Raw genomic sequence first — 24,396 nt, 5'->3', positions numbered from 1 at the left:
TAAGATGTAAAAATTTATGCATTTTTAATCAATTTTAAAATATTAAATTACATATCCTAACATTTTTTGAACCTTAAATTGATTTTTGACCGCAATTATTATTTTTAAATATTATGTCAAACATCAATAGCGATTTGTAACTCATCCACAAATATCTTATTCTATTAGTCATAATTGACTTTGTACTATTAAAAGAATTGACATTTATATTATTCTTTTACATTTTTAATTCCAAATTTCAACTATTGACTTGCAATCAATCAACTTGACTTTCGTCTTCACATTTCATACTTCTAAACTTCTAACACTAACTGATTAAATGCCCAAAAACTCCAATTCATATCATTATCAGATTGATGGGTCTATGGATCTATTTGATGTTTGTCAAAATCTAACTATGACCTGCTGATTTGAACGATCAAATATTCAAATTCCTATCATCATCATATTTTGATTATCCTTATCCACTAAACAGCAAGTGCTCGCTACTTACATGGTAAATTTCTTCATTCATACAAATTTTAATGGAGAGTGGGGCCAGGAAGCTTCCATTGAAAAGAACGTGGGACCCAGAGAGCTTCTAGAACAATTTAAAAAGAAATAAATAATGCATTTCTGAAACAAATATTCAAACAATGTGGCCCGCCTAATGACTTTCTCAAAGCATATCACTTCATAGAAAAGAGTAGGGAAAAAAATGACATTTTGTTTTCAATGTAAGACCCAGCAAGAAATACCAATTTTATCAGTTCTAGACGACTTAGAGGGCACGTTCCTTTGACTAAAAAAACTACATCCACCCTATAAATGCCATGTATTCCCTCATACAACACACACCAAATCATTACAAAAGAAAGTTGTGGTAGAAATCTTGAAACAAGGCAAGATGGTGGCCGGAAGCTACACTATTGAAATAGAGTCTCCAGTGGAGGCAAAAAGACTGCTAAATGCAAACAAGGATGCCCACAACTTACTGCCAAAGATAATCCCAGGAGTCATAACAGGCATAACACTCCTTGAAGGAGATGGGGGAGTTGGCACCATTAGAGAAGTCAACTTCACTGAAGGTAAACATTTTGGTCATAAATGAAATGTGCCCATAATTCAGTCCTTAGATATTAGATAAACATTTCTAGATGAAATTATGGATGTATTTGAACTATACAGATATTGTTATAACTAATATGATATGAAAATGTTGTTGCAGCCAACAAGAACTTCAGCTATGTGAAAGAGAAAGTGGAGTTAATTGATGAGGCCAACATGGTTTATTGTTACAGCCAAGTGGAAGGAGGGCTGTTGGGAACAAAAGCAACTTCAGTAAGCTACAAGATTAAATACACCTCAAAACCAGGGGGTGGATCCATTACGAACTATACCTGCAGCTATGATAAAATCCCTGAAGTTCCCATTGATGAAGCCAAAATTGAAGAGATCAAGACCAACCACGCCACTTTGTTCAAGATGGTGGAGGAATATCTTACTGCCAATCCCTCTTTGTATTGCTAAAATCATCAGGGTCACTCTCTTTCTCAATGGCAATATAGCCACTTGCTCAATAAAGATGTGTGTATCATAGTGATAATATTTCCTAGTTTCCCCTTTCCCCTCTTATTCATGGCAGCTAAATCTAGCTTAATAAGAATATGTGTCTCAGTACATGGGCAATCCTAATGTTTTGGAACTTTCATAATGCTGGTTCAGATTCTTGCCATAGTTTGGCTCCCCAGTGGTAGCCTCCTCCCAATTAAGTAGAAAAGAAGTGTGTTGTAATAGTGAGCCAAAGAGTGACAACTTTCTAAGTCTCAATTATGATCCGGTAAATTTGATATATAAATATATGGTTTGTTTTATGATATTTATAGAAAATGTTTCATAAATATGAATATAAAAGTGATGAACATATAATTTAAGGCATGTCAATAGATCTTTGATATATTACGGGACATGAAAGATTCTTAATAGACCCATCAAATATCAAAACTTGCCATGCAAGACTCTTATTATAAAAGATGAGGGTTGCAGAAGAAAAAACTTCCATATTAAAAAACAACCTTTGGAATCAAAGACCAGACCTATGAAAAGCAACCCCGCAACTCAAATTAAATCCACTACCAGCTCTATTTATCTAAGGAAGAATATCCTTTACATTTTAAATAATTTAAAATACATATTATTAAAAAGACTATTCATTATAATATATTATTGAATTGCAATTATTATCCAAAACTTTTAAATTGAATTTAAAAACTACACTATTTATTAAAAAGACCTTTATAGTTGTTAACTTAATATACTAAAATTATAAATCAGATATGCATTATATCTTTATGCATTATTCTTAGATCAAATGAAGTTTATGTAAAATCTCATTCATGGCAATTTTAAAAGTTTTAGACGAAGTGGGTATATAATTGTTGCATTTCAATCGTATCTATATTCGATTAATATTGATATTACAAAATTTTACTCGTGTCTATCTTTGTATTGTACAGTTAACATTGATGCTTCTCAAATATTCTACAAGACTTTATTGTTAACATTTTAATTATCTTGAACCTATAATGCATACAAATATATGTATAGCATCAATTACATATATTTTAAAGAGAAACCTATGAGGAATCTCATGGATTTGATTCAACCTTATAAGTAAAGCTAGCCTCGGTACAATGTAATATGGTGCTAACTTTTCTTTTCTTTTCAAAAATGTGATTTTTTATGACCTTTCTTAACCTTATAAACCTCTCCAAATAAAAACATCTTCATAGACTTATTTTAAATTTCATTAAGTCTTTAATGTATAAATTGTTGTGTCCTTTGATTTCATTTTTTTGTTTTAACTTGTGAACAAAATAAGCCAAAATATATATCAAAACTCCTAAACATAAAGATTTATTTTGACTTGGATTCAAATCTAGGAGTCAGATTAAACTTTGGGGACTCATACCTTGGCAACTAGAGTCAGGTGGGAGGGGGTGGTCTTGTTAGGGACATGTTGGGCACCATGTTAACCAGGTGATCAAAGTCTACCTAACTTACGATGGGGTTGTGTTAATTGTCATGTAGTGTAATGGAAAGATCATAGTGGAGGATGATGCCAAAAATGTCATACAATGTTGACAAGAAGAAGTACGCTTGGCTAGAAGACGAGTCACATCATCCAAAAAAAACTTCATCTTCTTGATATAGTGGAGGATGATAGATGCCAACACATTTATCATTAGGGCACTGGCACTGCTGATAGGCTAGCAATAGAGGGTTGTTTCACTAATTTAATTATAAATTGGAATGGGTTCCAAGAGCTTCCTGAGGTGATCGGCAAGGATATTGTCAATCTTGGCAATATAAGTTAATGATGGCACAAAAAGGTGAGTACTTTCCTTGGGTATTGAGATTTAGTTTTTTTCCTAAATCTCTAGCTATGTATTTTCTTTGAGTTAGTATCTTTTATGAAAAAAAATCTACTTGGAGTTTGAGATTTAAGCTTTCATTTTGGTTCTCATTTTCCTTTAGTGTTCAAGGTTTCTCTTGGTAAAGCTTGTTTGGTATGCAGCATGGGTAGTGATCTAACCAAATAGAACCTAACACTTGCAAAGAGTATAAGAGCAACTTGGTGGTTTGGAGTATTATTCAAGTGGGTCGTGTTTTTAAGTATGTGAAAGGTACATGCAGGGCTACAACATTGACTTATCATAGAAATTTGTAGAGTCTTAGGATGGTAGAAAAGTTTGCATTGGGGGTGTTCCATTTGTTGTCTCAACAAAAATTATTGTTGTGGTGAGGGACCTTCTCATTGAGGGAAAAGAAATGCCCCACAATTCCAAGGCACGTTACAAGGGTTATATCAAATGTTTCCTTATGCCAAGGGAGAATGTTCTACACTTGCAGAATGGATTCAACAAACTTAAGCTTCCCATGGATTGGAAAGATGTGGAAGTCACCAACCCCTTTACTAGGGTATTGTATTATGTACGTTCATCTATATGAATCACACAACAAGAAATCACTTTCTCATCCCTCGTGATTGAGCTAGTCAATAACCACAATTTTACCCATGTATATCCGCCAACCAAGTTTTCTGCCAAAATATCCCCTCCACGGGGTCCACAAGGTCAATCCTCTCATAAAGGAAAAATATAAATATTTAGGCTTAGATCAACCTAAGGATGACCTGATTGAAGTGTCTAAAGAATTTTCCTCCTCTTGGTCCAAAGTGTCAATGTGAACTCGAGAATTCTGCTTCCAATTTCCTTTCTTGGTCTATTAATCCCTACTCCCCAAAGGTCCATTTGAGCTACCTTGGAGTTTTCTCTATCCCCAAAAGTATATCCCCCACCAAAGCAATTAAAACTGTTACCACTGGGGGTACCTATAATTTGGACACCATTAGCATAAAGGTGGATGAGATCTTTGTGTTTTATAACATGCAAAATGTCACATCAAGTATCAATGGCACCGGTATGCGCAAACAACATTTTCTAGATATCAACCTTGGCGAGGATATTGGTGGCTTTCTCCTCATTTGCCAATGGTCCAAGTTCTTAACCATCAATGACATTTGAAATCTTCACATTCAACTTGAGAATGTCGTTAACTACTATCTACTCTATTACAACATAACCCAAGATTGTACATTTTGTATAGTGTATTCTTTTACAATGCTTTCCTTTGGGCTCTCGCCTTCACCATTTAGGCATTCCTGACCCTCGTTGCCCTTTTTGTGAATAGTTTAAGTCCGTATTTTTTATTTTATAAAAGGGCTTAGATTTAGTAGGTTTAGATTGATGACTTCTTTAGCCCATTTTATCCAGAATCTTTCTCCTAGCATATGGTTCTTTTGGTTGATACCCCTAGATCCCCGTTCTCTTTTCTACAACTTTGACATACTTTCAAGATGGAAATCTCATTCATTATATGGAAGGACAAGACAATGATGTTTTTTTCACACATCCATATTGATACTAATGTTTGTGTTTTTCTAAAGCTTGCAAATGTAATAATATGGTGTTACAAATACAAGTACAAGCTACCGAGGTGGCCCTTGAGGTGGCTCACTTGCAGGAGCTTTTGTAACATTAGTGTAATGTCCCTTGTACAGTTGTTATGGTTCCATCAGATGGCTTTGCTTATAGTGGTCATTCTCCTTCATCGTCACTATGGTCATAGCTTCTCTGTCAAGCATTCAAGCACACCTTGTTCCCATACTGCACATTGTCGATTAGATGATTGCACGGATTCCCCTCACAAGAGATTATGAGGTGATCATGGGTCTATGTTTGGTTGGCCCCCTATTAGTGGTGTTCCACCTACTTCTTTAGGTTGGCCCAGTTTGAGTAGAGATTCCAATTGGCCTTCCTCATGAAAGTGGTTTCCCAAATTATCACTGATAATTTTGTTAGGTAGTGAAGAAAAGGGGGACAAGGAAAATAATCCAAATAGTTGAACTCTTCTAGACCCTAAGCCAAACCCTACAAAACAATTGTGGGAAAAAGGATGATCAAGACCCTCCTCCTAGTGGTAGTGTTTTGGTTGGATAAAAGTGTTGCATTTGTAGGCGATGCCAATGTTTATTTTGTTGCTTGTGTTTTAGGACAATGCCCTTATGCTTGTGGTTTTTTATTCTTTGGGCATCATAGTCTTTTTCTTGCAAGGCTTAGGACAAAAACCATCCAAGTGGTTTAACCCCAAAGTTTGAAATATGAATATTGGTTTTTTAACTTCCACAATTTAATTCCTATGAGCATCCAATCAAGCATTTTCAATTCAATTGGGTACGATTCTTCAATCACATAGTACATATTTAATTTAGGAATCATAATCCATCATAATGTGTTTTATGATTATGGCAAGATTAACATATTCGCAACATCAAGCACTTCAAACCAAGGATTTCACATTTGAGATAATATTTGGCAACTCAAATTTTCTCTAGTTGTGTTATCCTCTATCCTTCTAAATCAAAGGTGTCTTTCCAATCAATCACAGTATAGTTGTAGAGGTGGGAACATGAAGTGTGACTTGAGCATGCCCATGTACATCACTACTCTATTTTCTTATTTCTTGTGTACAAGTTGAAATCCAACAATCATGTTACAACAATGTAAAGTAGACTGCAATAGACTCTCAGGTTTGGTGCCCAACACACATCTAATACTTTTCCCTAAATTTCAAGGAGACAAACCTTCATGGTCTCCTAATTGTGAATTTACATTTACATCTATCTATTCGCTCAAACACCCTTAGACTAGGGAGCCAAGCACACTATTTTAACACTTTCAAAGCCCAACTTGCAATTCTAGGTTCTCTGTATATGATTTCTAGATTTGAACTAGTATCTTAACTTCTATTACAAATTTTCATATTATTCATTAAATCTTGATCTTAAACACACACTACAAAAGCTCAAGTCAACTACAACAAAGGAGCACGAATCAAATGTGTTGTACTCTTGTATTGTGGGACTATAGTTGAACATTATTATTGTTACTTGTAACATGCCATGTAGATTCGAGATATTAGTTTTGCATATGTATGCAAGGCTTCATTTCAAAATCCACAAATTCTATTTATTTAAATTTGACTCTAACACATTTGATTGGTTCATGCTTTCATTTAAGAAAAGAATTGTTGCTTATGTTCTTACATCAATTAAATAATCACAACATTGTTATCAAATATTGCTCAATTAATTAGTAAATTGATCACAAATTTCATAGGGCTAATCAATTGATAAGTTATTAAAATTATTAGTTATGTAATTGTTGTTGAAGGTTGTACTTATTTATGAGTTCCATAACCCGTTATTCTAATTCTGAGATTCCTACGCAAAAGTTGCAAATTCATGACATCTTCTGCCTCGTAATGGTGTTTAAGTATAAAGTGCACTTGACTTTTCCTCCCATTAAGCTTATGGGAACAATCTTCCCTTAAATACAAAACCACCATGAACTCAACCAAATTGATCCATATCAAACAAACGAGCAAAAACTGCACAAAAGGAAATTGAATCTGTTCATCTTCAATGTATATTCTTGTGGGTGGGCATTTGAGATCTCCCTTCAAGCCACGCATTTTCCCATCACCTGGCACAAATACAACTCCTAACAGTCACAAGCAACAGAAGAGAAGAAAAGCATTGCAGAGTGTAATTTAAGGGAGTTCTTGAGACAGGAGACAACTAAACCAGCTGAGATAAGCAATCAAGCATTTTTACTAAGCATGTAAACCACAACAAGAAAAAATTAGAGAACACTGTCGAGACTCGAAAACATCTAAATAACATGTTCAGACCATAAAAAACATGGCACTCATTTGTAACACAAAATAAGTTAATTCAAACTCTTCAGTTAGAGAAACGTGTTGCAATATTGTTTTTTGGACAAGGAAGAGTCGCCAGTTCAAACTCTTCAGTTGAAGAAACTACTCTTTGTTCTAATATTCTTTTAGAAAAGGATTAGTCACATATTACTAATTACTAATAACAAGAATGGTATGAAATATGATTTAGTAACGTCATTGTCGGGGTGTATTTGAGCATGCACATAATTACATAATGGAAATGTTGATGGCAGCTATAGAACTGTAATATTTGCAGCATTAAATTGTTGCTTTAGCGGTATAGCACATGGAAATAAACCATTAAAAATGTAGTTCCACGTTAGATGGATAACTCATTGGAATAACCAAATCAATTATGGAAAAGTTCAAGCTGAACAAGTGCCATAAAGTGATAGTATATTTCTGTATTAATTATCAGAATTTCCTTAGAACAGCAAGCAAAAAGGTTATATGTAGGTAGATTTAAATTGCATCCCTCTAGAACGTAACATCCATTAAATTACAAGCCAACAAAACCAGAAAACTGACTTGTTACTCGGAAGATAAAAGGAAAAAATCATCAAAAAGAAGCCTTGTCTAGGATAATATGACGATATGCACTCGAGGAAAAGGATATCAGGGTATCAAACTACTACCAGAGGATTTTAAAATGATACAAATGATTTAACTTGTAGAAGAAAAACTTATTCAGTTGTCAAGGAGTGTTTACTGCAAGCACTTGGAAACTAGAGTACATACCTGTTGTGACACTTTATTTATAATTGCCTTCATACCATTCTGAACTATGAATGTATGGTATGCAGGGAAGAGACTACCCTATTCAGGTCAGTAAGCAAGCACAAAGAGATTCAAAAGGGAAACAGGGAAAGATAAGGTGAATCAGGAGCAGTAAGGCAAAAGGATTATAAATCTGCTATCTGCAAACCAGCCACTAGTACACAGAAATGTCATCTCCAATCATCAAATTAACAGAAGGTAACCATCATCATATATTTCTTGTAACAGAGTAATCAACGAGTTCAATATTGTGTCAAAAATCTACAAAAGTGAAGTGGAGCAAAATATTTGCGGGAGTATGATAGTAAACTGCAAACTGTGAATTTATCCTCACATTATTCATTTTATTTAAGACAGCCTTTGGGGTGGTTTATGGTAAAGTGCAAGCTATAAAAAATGCATACAAACAAATCTGATATTTGATACAAAATCTATCAAGACTGATACTCTATATGCATTCGATTTGGTTCATTAAATGCATCTAGATTAGCTTGGTCAAGTTTATGTGGTAAAGTTTTGCATTTACCTGTTTTCTGATAAAGTTTGGCTGTTTCCACGCCCAGGTCTTGTTTTCCATGAACAGCCGAAACTTGTTTCCAATAAAAGTCTACCGCGATATACAGCCTAAAGGATAAATTAACAACAAAATGTTTCTAATAAAATGCCAACAGAATAATTGCAAGAAAATGTATGAAGTATTTCTATAAAAGATATAAATACTCTGAACACAGAGCTTTCACTGCCATACCAAAATAAATGTTATTAAGAATACCTAGCAATTGAAGTATTACTGCTTGCTACTGTGCTCAATTTGTCATTGCACTTAGTCTGCAATGCCGCCAATTATAACAATAGCCTCAAAGATATTACAAAAAAAACAACAAAATCATGCAGCAATTGATGGTTTAGATCCAGCCGAAAGACGGGATGATGCTGCTCTCTTCTTGGCCAAGCTCTCACTTCTGCGTTCACGTTGTTCTTTCAATCTTGATGCAAGCAGCTTTTGATATTCAGCTGCCTCAGACTTGGCCTTGACAATTCGCTTCTTCTTCTCAGCTATTCTGTGGCGCTTCCTTTGCAAAGTCAATGGTGTCACAAGCCTCTGAATCTTTGGAGCCTTGCTACGTTTCTTACCTGAGATAAAAATAGGTAAGAAACGAATCTTAAACAGATTGTCTTTCTTCGCAAACATAACCTCACTCTGTGCTACACAGAAACCCAAATTAGAAAAGAAAATTACACTGAGAAAGGGCAAAAAGATTATTAACCTGATTTAGAGGTAAATGTCCGTCGGTATGTATTGACATACTTTCTGACATCATCCTCCTTGGAAAGATTGAACAATTTTCTTATCTTTGAAGCCCTCTTGGGCCCTCGCATCCTTGGCTTTTCAGTGTCAGTCAGACCAGGAAGATCATTTTCTCCTACAACAATATATAGATGAAGACTCTTAAGACTTCCATAAATATCTGACTTGAAAACTAAATTTCACAATTGAATACAAACATAATCAATAATTACCCTTTTTCACAATGACCAAGTTCAAGACAGAGAGATCAGGGCTAACAATGCATCCTCGAACCGATTTTCGCCTGCGCTCTCCATCACGCCTTCCAAATCCACGAAAGCAGGGTGTGCCTATAAAGAAAACCATCATATTGTTGGTATGGATAAACAATGTAAACTCTACATAAATGGAAAACTTTAAATTAGAACTTCACCTCGGTGCATTAGGAGCCGGACACGTCCTGGAGTAAGAACCCCCTGTTTCATTGGAAACCCCTGTTTATCACACCCTCCCATGATCTTGAAGACATATCCCTTGAACTCCTGAAAATTGTCACAAACAGACATAAGAAATCATTACACCAATAAAAGGCAAAGATTTGTTGATCATAACGATAGCTAAATAACCAGTACATACATCTCCCAAGGAATCACCGAGGACCTCCTGCGAAAGTCTCTTGTCAAAAAAGGCACGCCTGTTGATACACAGAACCAAAAGAACAAGGCTTAGTTCGAGCTTCAAATAATATGTCCATGATATGCATTTGGTTTTGCATCCTCTAAAAACATCAACATCATCTGCATGTAAATGTTATATGACACTGAAATATATCTGACCTAATGTACCCCAAGAGCACTTTTTTGATGACTCTAAACCCATATATAATTAAAAAGGAAAAGCTAAAAGCTAAACCAACTCATTCAACAACATAGTTCAAGGCAATTTTAAATTTTTATACCAATCCATTAACCAAAATGGCCCGTTGCACACACATCAGCACCCAAAAAAACAATGTTAAGCTCAATGCTACATCAAGGGAAAAAAACATTCTAGTAGTAACCATTTAGGTACACAGAATCTACACCTCCCACAGCCTGTGTATTAAGTAAATGGAAAAGTCCTGCAAGCTTTCCACCACAGCGATCCATGAAACTACACTACTATAGTTGCATATATAGCAGCAACTAGAAATAACATTACAAACAGATTTACAACAAACAGATGCACAGAAGCCATAGTTATCATACAAAACACATTAAACACTACCAAATGATATGTATAAATATCCTAATTTCATCATATCATATTTCTTATGATGCAGCCTATCATGGCCCTACGTTAATTGACAATATACTTTGAAATATGTTTTATAATTTACTAGTTATTACTTATTCCCTGATTATAGGATTCAAAATAAAGTCTTTAGGAGACGTCACATACCCTGTAGAAATAACTAAGCTTAGTTGACAATTCATGAAACGAATCCGATTCGGGCATGTGAATCAGATCCATGGATTTGGGATTTTTTTTTCCAATTATGATCCATGGAGGATTCGTGTGTGTGTGTGGGTGCGCGTGTGCGTACACTAAAAAATAAGAGAAATATACATAATTCTTAAACTAAATCATTTTATAGTATAAATCTGTGATTCTAGTATGGATCTATGAATCTAGTATTCTTGATAATTGATTTATTTTCACGATTACAAAGAAAATCAACACATTCAAATTGAATTTCTGAATTACAAAATGAAATTCTGATCCTTGAGGATCCAGGCAGGATCCTTGATTCTGCCTGTGGATCTGTCAGGATACACGGCCCGCGGATCCTGACGGATACACAGGCAGAATCAAGGATCCTGCCCTATTTCCCTGGCTATAGGGATCAAAATGAAGTCCATAAGAGACCACATATATCCTGTGGAAATAACTAATAAGCAATCAATAACATAAGACTGTAGGCCAGATCAGGAGTAAGTGGCGACCAATACTTAGACAATGTCATTAAGTATGAATCATTATAACATGATCCTTGGGATTCTCAAAGAAATACAGCCAAAGCCAGAAAAAAATAATTTGGGACCTTAACAGACTGAAATTTTGATGCATATACAGCATAACAAAGGAGACAGGCCCCAAGCCATTATAATAGATCTTGCTACTATAATTACTGCTATCAAATCCATCTTCAGGCAGCAGAGTAATAAATGGTGACCACAACAAGCATGAATCATGATGCTGTGACCTTTGAGATTCTCAAAGCAATGCAACCGAAACCAAGATAATCAAAATTGAGCTTCAAAAAGAAATTGAGCTGAATTGTAAATGTTTACCAAAAGGTAGACACTGAATTTCCCCTTTGGTCCTCCTAAATTTCATCCACATGCTAAAATAGAGCATTGCTGGCCTTGGCCACACATGCATTATAACATTGCCAACCTTCCAGTTTTTTAAATTTATTTTTCTTAGTGCTCAGTGTTTAAAACTACCATATACCAAATCATGCCTTGACGTAATATGCAGTATATCATATCTTCAAAATCTTTTATTACAGGCATGATCAGTTAATTAATTTCTATGCAAAGTTGAACACAAAATGAGTAAGGAAACCAGTTGTGAAATCGGTAAAAGCTCCATTATCATGGACAGCGTTCCCACTTATTTATCTATCATGCACAAGGATGAGATGGTTTTTTTGTTCTTCTTCATCCCATTGAGTACAATCATAAATGCTCCCTCGCACTATTTTAAGTTGCTATAATCCCTCACTTCTCTCAGTTTAGCTCATGACACCAAGTGTTGCAAGGACTTTTGCTTATTGCATTTCCCTAAAACAATTGATTAATTTAATATTGTACAATTACCCTGTTTGATTGAATTTAAAGTTCCAGGCATTCTGGAGAGAAACATCCTAAGCGAAAAGAAGCATCCCATAAGCTGAAGTCAATCCTTTTTCACATACTTCCAAAATTCTTTTTACCAATCAGTGATCCTTGCAGACTGCCCTCAGCTTAGAAACCAAAACGTAGTTGCATCTGTTTGTTTTCACCCAGGACTTGCAGCTGACTTCAACTGTTGAGGCTTACCACATCTAAGATTGGATATGATTATTTGTCTGATTCAATGTTAAAACATTTTGCACGTTATCTGAACGAATTACATTTCCTCAGGATCTGAACAAAGATCTATAATATAAAAACCCTAACAATAACCACTTGAGCTCATTCCATTGCCATTTGAAAAATCCTTACATAGATGTCTTATTTTATCTTCAACGCATATGAAGACTAAAAGAAAGAGCATTAGCCTTTCCTCTGGCCCACCTATGTTTGGATCAACCCTGACAATAAATAGTACCCCATACTAATCATTCCCATAGATCCTTTTAATCATGATTAATCAAGTAAATCAATCAGTTATCTGAAATAAATGAAGTGACACTACAAACCTTTATCAAACATGTAGATTTTTTATCATTAACTTAAACTGATGAACACATTATTTTAAACAAGCAACACAATTCTGCATCTATGTACTTTCTAATTATATTGTGAATAAAAGAGTATTGTTCAAAAAAAGTGTTTCTTCTAGAAAACAAGTATCATCTGGCCAAAGTTAGTTGTTTCAACTAGCCAGTGCACATTTTGATACATTTGTTTCAACTTTCAACCATAATAACGAGAATCACGACAATTCATGCAATTCAGCAATTTGATTCAAGCCAAACGATTTTTTGTGAATCAATGAATTGAACCAACTATAAAGGGTTTATGAAATTAGTTACTAAATTTCAAGGGTTTTTTAAATTTGCCGATTCATGGCCGATTCAATTCCAATTCATGGCTGATTCGTGATTCGATTTGGCCTTGCCGATTCTAATTTGATTCCAATTCTCGTTTCTTTGGTTTCAAGGTTCACAATTACAGGTTGAAATTCATCTGAGTAACAAACTATGACACAAATCCCTAAATGAATTCCATTTGTGCTACACTACCGTTGTGTTGCCAATTGAGGTTTGGCTTCTAGATATTTTTCCCCAAGGGTATTACACATCATTGGCAAAAAATATACAAAACTAAATATAGAGCACAACTAATAATAGATAATTCGATGTCAATTGCCAAATGCTAAAGATAAATCAAAATGGTTAAGCACTTGCAGTCGCATGCTTTTGTACATGCAACGAGTGTGCCGATAGAAGATGAGATTCAAGAGAAAAATGTAGAATGAACATTAAATAATGTAAATATAAGTTTTTTTTAAATAAAAATACAAAAATAAAAAAGTTGAAGATTAAAACAGAGATATAAAATTTACAATATTTAGGAAATTTGAATATTGCTTAAGAAACGTGTTCAATAATTTCAATATTTTACAATTAAATTCAATTTATCAAATATGAAAAAAAATTATTTAAAAAAAAAACCCATCAAAAAATTTATTACAAAAAATTAATAAGAGAAATACAAAAAAAATAATATGAAAAATAGAGACATCTCTAACAAATATTCTATTGACTAAATAAATTATAGAAATTGAAAAAACAATATTTAAATAAAAAACTAAACTAATAAAAAAAACAATTTAAAGTAATTTAAAAACTAAAACCTAAATCAATTTAAAAAATCACAAGTTTAATAAATAAAGATCACAACATAATCTAATGTGAAGATCACAAGTAATTATTTTTTAAATAAATAAGAAAAGAAATATAATAGTTAAAAGTGGATATTTAAATTATAATCTTATGTGAACAAATTAGATTATTAATAATTTTTAATTTAAATAACATAATATTTACTAAAATCTTTTAAATAGATTAATAAATATTATTTATTTAAATTAAATTTATCAAATATGAAAAAATAATCATTTTAAAAAACCCATCAAAAACTCTATTATGAAAAATTAATAAGAGAAATACAAAAAAAAATGTGTCTAATAAATATTCTATTGACTAAATAAATTATAAAAACTAAAAAATAATATTTAGAGAAAAAATTAAACTAATATAAAATAAAAATAAAAATAATTTAAAAACTAAAATCTAAATCAATTTTAAAAATCAAAAGTTAACTAAATAGATCACAACATGAGCTAATGTGGAGATCACAACTAATAAATAGAAAAAGAAAAACAATAGTTAGAAGTGGAGATAACAAATAATAAATATCAAAACAAGAGTTAAAAATGGAGGGAGATAAAAATTGGCCGGTAAATAATTAATGGCAAGGATTTTCAATTTTCCGACCAAACTCTTGCAAATTTTCCATCAAAAATTTAATTTCCGAGAACAAAGTTCCCACAAATAGCCTATCGGCTAAATTAATCCATCTGCATATATAAAAGCAATCTTATCACATCACTCTTCACCAAAAGCATGAACACCCTCAACTGGTTTGCTGAAAGAGTAGGAAGTGTCGGAGCAACTCTTGTCGGGTGCACCACGCAAAATGATGCAATGAAGCAAACTTGTCCTCCTCATCCTCAATCAAGACTAAGGAATTTTGTTGTTCAATTTAAGGGATCTCTACTCTAGCTTTTTTTATTTAATTTTTACAAAATTTGATTTCTAGCTCCCGGGCAAAATCTTCATAGGTGTTCACCAAGGGATTATACTATTTAATGTAAGGGATATCTATTCTCTAACCTTTTTCATTTTATTTGTACAGAATTTAGTGTCTAGTTCAAGATGTCTACTCTCATTTTTTTTCCATTTTATGTTTACAAAATTTATCTCTAGGTCCCAAGTAGGATCTTCGAGGTTCCTCTCATGGGCTTCTAGAACCATCTAGAAGACATTCAAACATAGCAGAAACCTGGAAAAACCTAGGCTTGGTCTAGGCCAAGGTCAGAACCTGGTCTGGACAACTTTGGGTCAGGCCAAAATTCAGCAACTAAGCCTTACCTCTAGTGGAAATAGATAATACTGAGGAGGGGGGGGTGAATTAGTATTCTACAAACTTTTGCCCACAACTGAATATTGTTAATTACTTTATAAGTTGCATATGAAAGTAAAAAAACAATGTTGAACAGTAAATATAACCATACACATAGAGAACTCATAATACCATTATTTGTTAACTAGGGAAACCCTGGCCAAGGGAAAACCCCGGTGGGGATGATACCCACAAGATGATTCACTAAACAAAAGAATCCTGTTAAGGATATTGACCCTGTTAGGAGTCTATGAAATACATATAGTGCCTCAAGTCCTTGTTAAAGGACTAGGCCCTGTTAAAAGCCTCAACCCTGTTAGGAGTTGCTTCAACCCTGCTAGGAGTCGGTAGATCAAATACAATGTATGCAAGAAGGGCCCACTACCCTAGCATGCAATTATACAATAAAGTTCTTCACAAGAGATATACATACAATACTTGCTTACTGTTGTAACTCCCACTTTCTTTGATCCCGCATCACATAAGTCTCACATGACATATATACTTCCTTCACAATAGTTCACATCATTGATATTGCTTGCATATCACACAACAAAAGCATACTTATCTGCACAAGATAAGATCTTTACTTAATACCAAGATAAGATCTTTACTTAATACCTTACAAATCATAAAACTATGCTCTGTCAACCTTCATGCTTCCACATGATTACCCAAATATAACTTAGGATGTCGGCTAACCATGACTAGGTAATTATTTTGTTACCAAAATAATTCCTTAAACCGTACAACTCAATTCTCTGTTCAGATCCGTTAAATACCTGTACTAGTATTTTAACTATAACTTGTTCCGTACTGACCGTACACATCTGCGCACTTAACCACATCATCATGACATTTTCATAAAGCTTCCCTCAACTGCACATAACCTAAATCGAAGTGTATTGTCCGTACACATCACATCCGTCTCTGTACTGCTGTAATCTATCTAACACTGACAATTTTCTAATTCTAAGTGCATAAATGAAATGTTGAATACATGTTGCCATAAATGACAACACTCCAGACATCTTGCTGACCGTATTACCAACAACCTCTTATTTCACAAAACAGTTGGGTAAGGGATGTCTACTCTCTAGCTTTTTTCATTTAATTTTACAAAATTTAATTTCTCAGCCAAGATGTCTACACTCAACATTTATCCATTTAATTTTGACAAAATTAAATTTCAGGGTCCCAGGCAGGATCTTCCTATGTTAACCCAGTTTCTTCCATGGGTTTCCAGAACCATTTTTAATACATTCAGACACAGCAGGAGCCTGGGAAAAGCTAGGCCAGATCTGGGCCAGGATCAGAACCCAGTCTGGGCAACTTTGGGTCAGGGCAGAGTTCATGTAAAATTCAGTACCCAAGCCTTACCTCTTATTTCGGAAAACAATTTGGGTAGATCTTGTCTTGATGAATCATACATTCTACCATTTCAATGTTCATCAAATATGGTGGAAGTGTTGTCAAAAATTCCTATGCTATGACTACATGGGACTTTTATTATGAAGCACTATGAATCCCTAGGCTACCTTTTATATCACGATTGGATAGAACTTGTCTTGATGAATCATACGTGCTACCATTTCAGTGTTCATAAAATATGGTGGCAATGCGTCAATAATTCCTATGCTATGACTACATGGGATTTTTGTTATGGAGCAGTATGAACCCCTAGACTTGAAAGGCACGTAAGTAGCTTTTCACTGAATAATTTTTAAATTTTAGCTGGAAAAATATACTAAAACATGGGCAGAAGCTACCATATCAAAAAGATAAACTCTCAACAGTTTTACATGGGATACAATATACTAGTAAAAAGAACTGGCAAAAAACACTACATCTATGAAAAGCTCTGTTGGCATGGATGGTGCTATGTAGAAGTTAAAAAGAGAGAAATCAAATGTTCGTCCAGCATTTAAATTCAAGAAGAATCAAACTATCTACAGGCCAAAAGTAAAGCCTTCCAGCTTGAAAGGCACTGAAAGTAGTTGCTTTTACTTGGCAGCATAATATTGCAATGTTTAGATTTTAAAAATTACTAATTCGTGGGCAGATACTAATATTTCAAAGAGAAAACCTCGCAGAAGACTTACAATATAATTGTGACAAACGATGGCAAGAAACAGCGAATCCATGAAAAAACTTAATGGCACAGATATGTATGCCAAAATATGAATCACCTATCCATGCACTATAAGTAGTTAATGCTTAGTTATTCAATTTCAAAGCATAATATGGCAACGTTTAGTTTTAAAAAATTATCAAAACATGATCAGATACTGCCGTTCCATATAGAAAGCGTGGTCCTTAAACATTCATCAATGTGACTTTAAACCCTAGTATTGTAGTGCAAGTCCCATCCAGAATCCTCATGAAGATTTTTAAATACGAGGACTTAAATATAACAGGTACTCACAGCTTTTGGTCGTCATCGATCTCAAGCTTCTTCTGGCATCCAGTGGTAGGATTTGCTATATTGAACTGTATCCAACCCCATTAAACAAACAGAACAAGCAGATCAGTTCAACAAAAGGTTTATACACCTTCAAAAGAAAAAGATTCAAGCAAGAAAAAAAAACCTTCATCTTTGCCGAGTTGATTAGATTAGGGCTTGAAGATGGCTCTGGTATGCGCTACCTCTCTTATAAGCCAAGTTCTCTCAGCTGCAAATGTAAGACTTCTATCGGTGAATGTTAGGGCTATAAGGTAAGCATAACGAGGGTTCGGACGGGATTAAGATTTGTGCGTATTTCCGGGTTAAAACAAAAAAAACTAAAGAAACCTAATTAATTCCTTAGTCGATTCGAAACCAAGATCATCTATGCGTGTCATTGGAAGAAATTAACGACCTTTGACAACATGCAACAGAAAATATATTTTTGCTTTCTTGGGAACTAATGGTTTTGTTATTTTTAGAATTAGAAATAAATTGTTGGAAGCTAAGGTTTTAGCGTTTTAAATTCTTATTTATGATTGGTTGGTGATCAATTTTAAAAATCTTTTTTTAAAATTAAAAAATTATATTTATTATTAAGGTGCAAATATATTGTTGCATAGTCATTAAATAATAATACAAATCAGAATCTCCTAAAAACTTTTACCACTTTATACATTGATCATACTAAACATAATTCACCATACACCTCATTAACCTTAACCTTGTATGTGATCAATCATGCAATATCATGTAATAACAAATCTAACATCTACTAACATGATCAAGACACATAAGCAAGTAAACAACACATGACACAAGATTTGGTATCGCAGAAAACCCTCTAATGTGAAGGTAAAACTATGGTGAGGATGGCACCCACAAAATCTTCATTATTGCAGTAATAAAGTGCTTATTAGGGCTACAATTTGATCACTTTTGATGATCTACAATGTGAGGGGTTTGCTCTACTAAAAACATATAAGACGGTTAAGTCTACCTTTACAAAAAGACTTAAACTTCATAACTAAGTGAGTACTCTGTTAGGAGATTTGCAATAGGTCTGTTAGGACCACTTTGTTAAGAGATTCACCTGATACACTAGTTAGAATGCAACAGTACCGCAATCCTTCAATATGCACTAATTTGTTGATAACATATCTTCTTTCTCCAATATCTAATCACCTCAGTGTGTTTATTTTGCAATATCTGCTCATTGCACCACTCATTCGCCTTACTTGATTCTCATTGATTCTCCTTCAACTTTGCATACATTCATTCCTCCAACTCACTTTCTCGCTAACAGCATATTTCATCTTGAATCCTTGCTTATATAGTCATCTTAAGAATCTTCTTGATCAAAATCAACTATTGTCATGCATCCTTTTTGCAACTTAAGCTTTCTTATTTTCTAATTGGTTACTTATACCACATAGAGATTAATAATGCTAAATTATAGGTGTAATTACCTCCTTGATCTTCTCCTTGATTATAGAAACATGTTACATGCTTAGAAAAATGGTTAATATAAGATTTTGTGTCATTCCAAACTCATATACACAAATTGCATAACTCAGCACATATAACCTTTGATGCTCAATCATGCTTGATTCTTCCTAGTGATCCTCAACATTTACTAAACTCAACTTAAATTATTTCCTCTCTTAATTACTCAGCTCATGTGCCACTTGACTTATATCATGTGTTACCTTCTAGATAGCTTGACAACTACTAAATGCTTGATGATTGTTATGTACTCGACACATATTGAACTTGTGCACTTTTTTCTTTGTAGCTTGACCTTTGTTGTGGCTCGGTCCCAGTGTTGACTGACCAACTTTTCCTTATAAATGTCTAAGTGTTTTTAACTAATAGATAATACCACGATTTCTTTTAAGATCAACAATCTCCTCCTTTGGCATTAGTGGTAAAAACACTTATCATGATAAAAAAAAATCTAACATAACAAAATCTTCAAAAAAAATAGCTCCCTTTAGGGTGTGCTCTGTACCTATAACTCGATCTACATCTAGTACATTATAACTTGTAATTCCAAAATATTTTCCAAAAATATTTTGTTTATCTTTAGATCAATAAATTGTCTCCTTGTCCATTCCCCCTTGTCTCCTTTATACTTGATCGTAAACATTTCCCCCTTGTTTTTGTCATGTATATTGAATAGTGGCATTTAACTTTGGACTGAGGACTATATCAAGTGCATCAAAAAATGTGTGATGTAATCTTAAGCTAATAGTCATTTTAATGTCCCAATTATTCTTAAGTGTCTCAAGATTAACATGTCTCTCTATCTCTAAATTGACTGCTAGGTCCACCATATTGTCAATTATAAACAAATTTTGACTTTGAATGAGGTCCTTGGCAATCTGTAGATGTCTTTGCATCACCTACAAATGAGATAATAAAAATACTTGAATAGATGTGACCTTTGATCTTATGTTGCATTCCTTATGTAATAAGTCTAATTGCTTGTCCTACAAAAATATGATCTTAGAAAAATATACTATACTGGAATTTGGGTCCATGTTCAATTCATTACTACTCTTCTATAAATCAGCATCAATCATGTCCATCTTCTCTCTGATTTCTTTGGTGAATGTAGTGGCATCACATAATTTAGTAAACAATGTGTTTGCATTATGTACTAACTTTTTCAAATTAGTAACAAGAGTGGAGAGTTCAACCTATTTAAGTGCAATCTCAGTTGCTACTTTCTCCATCACTCTATTCTCAAGCTTTCTCTTTGACCTTTGCATCAATTTTTCTCATGTGTCTATATCAGGATCATTGAGTTTCTCAATAATTTTAACTAGTTGTTCTATTTAATGGGGGCCTTTTCATCTAAGTTGTCCACATCAACAGTCTCAAGAAGTATATCTTTAATTTCACAGAGTACTTGTCTTTATTGATGCTCTCTCCTTAGCTCCTCTTGTTTGGCCTTTATGTTCAATAAATCACTAAGTGTTTTCATTTGTTCAATAGCTAGATTAGATGTGTTCCAATAAGGAATCATGATCTCTTCATCAAGAGTAACTAGTTTACCCTTTAGTGGAGATTTCTTCATCTTTTTCTTCATTTTCTTTCCCTTGGAACCTAGGGTGCTACAACTTGACATTGTTTATTATAGTCCTTGTGTATGGACTTCCAGATTTTGCCCAAGTGTCTCCTTGTCCTTTTGAGGCTCTACATCTTTATTTTCCTTTTAAGGGTTGATCTCCTCAGTATCAACAGACTATTGTACCTATTCATTCTTCTTTTCCTTGTCATCTTCAAATTTGAGTTTAGTAGTGGAACATTGTTGCCCAACCCCTTCTTATCCGTCATTCAGAGGTCCTAAGTCAATTGGTCTATCACCAGTAACAAATTGATCTAGTTTGTCATCTTGACTCTTTACATCCTTCTCACCATCTATATTAACATTTGTATTGCCCTCTTTGGCATCATTATTTTGTTCTTTCCTTAGTGTGTTATCACCTTCATTAGTCGGCTGACTCTATTTCTCAGCTTAGCTAACATTTACATTACCTTGACTAAGTGAAATAGAAGAAATATTAGGTGTTGAATCTACCTAATGTGTTTTCTTTTGTGTACCAATCTATGGATAATATTTTACTTGTATGATCACAAGATTTGAATTCAAAAAGATCTTGTGAGTTGACTTGTATGGTAGAGCTCCATCCATCTTCTTTGGCTCGGACAACATATGACCTTCACTCTTTCTATCAGGTTTAGCCATGACACTTTCTTGTGCGACACATCTTATGTTGGGCATGCCTCTAGTTCATCTTCAATCACAATTGTGTCAGTTTGACCTTCACTTCATTGAACAATGTTGTGGATTGTGTATGCAAGATGTTTTGTATCACCATACATGTCTTATTTATTATCCAACTCTATATTTTTAGGTTTACCTTTCTCATCCTCATCTTCCTTCTCATCATTTAGCATCAATCCATAGATTTTATTCCATATAAATTTTCTTTCTTTTACTACATTTTCTACTTTACTTTTCAGAATAAAAAATGTTCTTCTCTCAGGAACAAACATGTCATTGTACTCACTCAAAGATTTAGAAATTTGTTTCCTGCTTAGTTCTAGCATAATATGGGCAAGTGCACCTTCTCTAATTTGTCTCTCAGTCCTCAATGCATATTTTCATCTCTCATCATGTGACCTAATTCTAATGGCGTATACTTGAAATTTTGCATCATATCAATAACTTCTTCTTCTACCTTAGCCTTATCTACTTTATCCAATTCATCATACTTCACAAACTTAAATACATTCATGCATGTAGTCTCCCCAATGTTGTCACACAACTCATCAATTATTTGAGGTGGTTTATGTATTTCAATTATGAAGTAACTAGTGTCATCTGACTCATTCCTTTCTTCATCATCATCTTTTGGAATTATAATATTTCTTCTCTGCCTCTTTGTGGCTTTTCTCAGCTTAGCCTCTTCTGTGATATTTTTCCTCTTTGCCAAGATCCTACTTGAGAAGGCTCAGTAACTTTAGCAACTCCTTTTTGAGGCTCAACCACTTCTATAGTAGATGCCATTTTCCTTAGCCTTGTGACTCTTTGTGTTGTTGGGACATGCTTTGTGACCTTCTTCTTACCTTTGCTTCCCTATAGCTTGGCAAAAGCTATTGCTTTCTGATGTAGAGGGTCTAAGGTTCTACAACACTTAACTAGTATTAGTTATGGTTTAATCCTTGAACCATCCAATGATTATTCTTTCATTTTTTCCTTCCACCAATCTTGTCCTCCAAGACCCTTTCCCCAACTTGCCTCCTAGGTATAGTTGGTTCAATGTTAGAACTTTGAACTTCTTGTTTAGGAACTAGTCCTACTAGCCCTTCCTTCCCTTAGAACTCTAAACCCTTGCTCAAGATCTTTATCCCACCATCCTAGGCCCTTCCTAATGTTGAATATATTCTCCACATCTCCCTTTGAACCTATTTGACACTTCTAGTCACATTGACAATCACAAAAATGTCTAAGGCTAGTTAGGCCTAATTGCATTAGGTCTAAGGTCACTATTTTAACCAATCTCTCCAAATTCTTCCACACAAACCTATGGAATACTATATGATTCTGAAATATATCACCTAGCACTTCTGGAATCCCAAATCACCCACAACCCTATTCACACTCAAGCCCTAGTTTATTGGCTATCTTTTAGGCCTTTGGACTAGTTTTCACAAAAAGACTTCTAGAAACCTTGAAACTTCACACAAACCTTTCCAACCACTTGTTTCATGAATGGAACACCCTATGGATTCTAATCATGCCATTAGACTATCCATTTCAGATAATGGGTGTGCTCTGCAAACACTTCTTCCTATTGTCTAGGCTCACCTACTCACAGCAGTCAGCCTAGGGCATCACTCCACACCTTGAATATCAATCACAAAAATAAAAATTGTGTATAGTGTCTAACTTATTGCCCCACAAGGTTTCATGAACTTTCAACTATGGATGATCAAGTTAGCACCATTTTTATCTCTATAATTTTGTAAATAGAGATCATAGACCAGTCACTTAGGAACTATTCTAACTCTTCACACTAGAAACTTGAGATAAAAATTGAATATTGAAAAGAAAGATAAGGCACCACACTAAAATTTCCTAAAATTAGATCATGCATCCCAATACGTACATAGCCATACAAGGGCATGAAAACACATCAAATACAAGGAAAAACATAGTAGAAGTGTGTACAGTCTACTCACATGTGTGGTATGCAACTAAAAATCATCCTAACCTTCAAAAATATTCATCCCATGCTCAAATACCCAAGCATGGGTGGTTATAATTTCCCAAACCTTCATTTACAACTTTATTGCAAAAATTACAAAAGTTGCTCAAGCAACTTTTGAGCTGTTTTGCAACTTTTAGCAATTTTTGCTCTCTTCAAATTTTGAGCAAATGGGTGTCTCTAGACCTATTGTAGGACCCTAGCTAGGACCCCCAAGACCCTAAAAAGGACCAAGTACCTTAGTTTCTCCCCCTTAACAATTTTTTACCATTTGACAACTTTTGATAACATTTGCCAATTCTAGGACCTATTGAGCAACTTTTGCACTTTACAAATAAACCTAGGACAATGTTGAATCCAAGGACCATTAGATCTTATTAGACTCCCACAAGACTCTTAACTAACACCCTAACAAATAAAAGCACCAAAAAGGGAGGTGTCCTACACCATATTCCCCTGGGACAAAAAAAACTCAAGTCCCTTGAGTTAGGAGGTCTTCAATGGTAACTCCATGCTTCAGAATATATGCCTCAGTCATCCAAGTGGCCTCAACATTAGGCAATACTCTCCATTTCATCAAATAAGTTTTATAGGTACCCTTCCTAGTGGATTCCATGATACTCTCCAACTACAGAGGTTGAGTAATGGGCAAATCCTTGACCCAATCATCTTCTCCCAAGTCTACAATGGTGTGCTAACTAGGATTGGAATGAAGACCTTTGTAAGGAAACATATCACACACATTAGAAATGGTGAGATACCCAAATCAAGAGGAAGTTCCGCTTCACAAGCATTGGTTCCAAACTTATGCAAGATCTTGAGTGGTCA

At 34.3% G+C, this 24,396-nt stretch overlaps 2 protein-coding genes and 1 long non-coding RNA gene across 3 annotated transcripts; 1 reads left to right on the top strand and 2 right to left on the bottom strand.

The window, feature by feature from the left end:
* The first annotated feature begins 825 nt into the window (after positions 1-825).
* Positions 826-1,858, top strand: LOC149540210 (major allergen Pru ar 1-like). Its single transcript, XM_089801348.1, has 2 exons — positions 826-1,067; positions 1,208-1,858. Exons 1-2 carry the CDS (start codon positions 887-889, stop codon positions 1,507-1,509), a joined length of 483 nt encoding a protein of 160 aa, XP_089657474.1. The 5' UTR covers positions 826-886; the 3' UTR covers positions 1,510-1,858.
* Positions 1,859-6,729: 4,871 nt separating this feature from the next.
* Positions 6,730-8,758, bottom strand: LOC149540209 (uncharacterized). Its single transcript, XR_016356372.1, has 2 exons — positions 8,645-8,758; positions 6,730-7,085 (listed from the first exon to the last, which is right to left on the bottom strand). It is a non-coding gene; the product is annotated as an uncharacterized LOC149540209 (long non-coding RNA).
* A 36-nt stretch (positions 8,759-8,794) lies between these two features.
* On the bottom strand, positions 8,795-18,027 carry LOC149540208 (small ribosomal subunit protein eS6). Its single transcript, XM_089801349.1, has 7 exons — positions 17,934-18,027; positions 17,771-17,835; positions 10,043-10,100; positions 9,840-9,948; positions 9,640-9,756; positions 9,387-9,542; positions 8,795-9,252 (listed from the first exon to the last, which is right to left on the bottom strand). The coding sequence occupies exons 1-7, from the start codon at positions 17,937-17,939 to the stop codon at positions 9,005-9,007; spliced, it is 759 nt and encodes a 252-aa protein (XP_089657475.1). The 5' UTR covers positions 17,940-18,027; the 3' UTR covers positions 8,795-9,004.
* Positions 18,028-24,396: the final 6,369 nt, after the last annotated feature.

Source organism: Cupressus sempervirens, chromosome 9 (genome assembly GCF_028749045.1).
Source record: "Cupressus sempervirens isolate cs-2001-9-10 chromosome 9, ASM2874904v1, whole genome shotgun sequence".
NCBI classification, from domain to species: Eukaryota; Viridiplantae; Streptophyta; class Pinopsida; order Cupressales; family Cupressaceae; genus Cupressus; species Cupressus sempervirens.
Note: the sequence above shows the minus strand (reverse complement) of the source record. Positions and strands in the feature narration are given on the sequence as shown.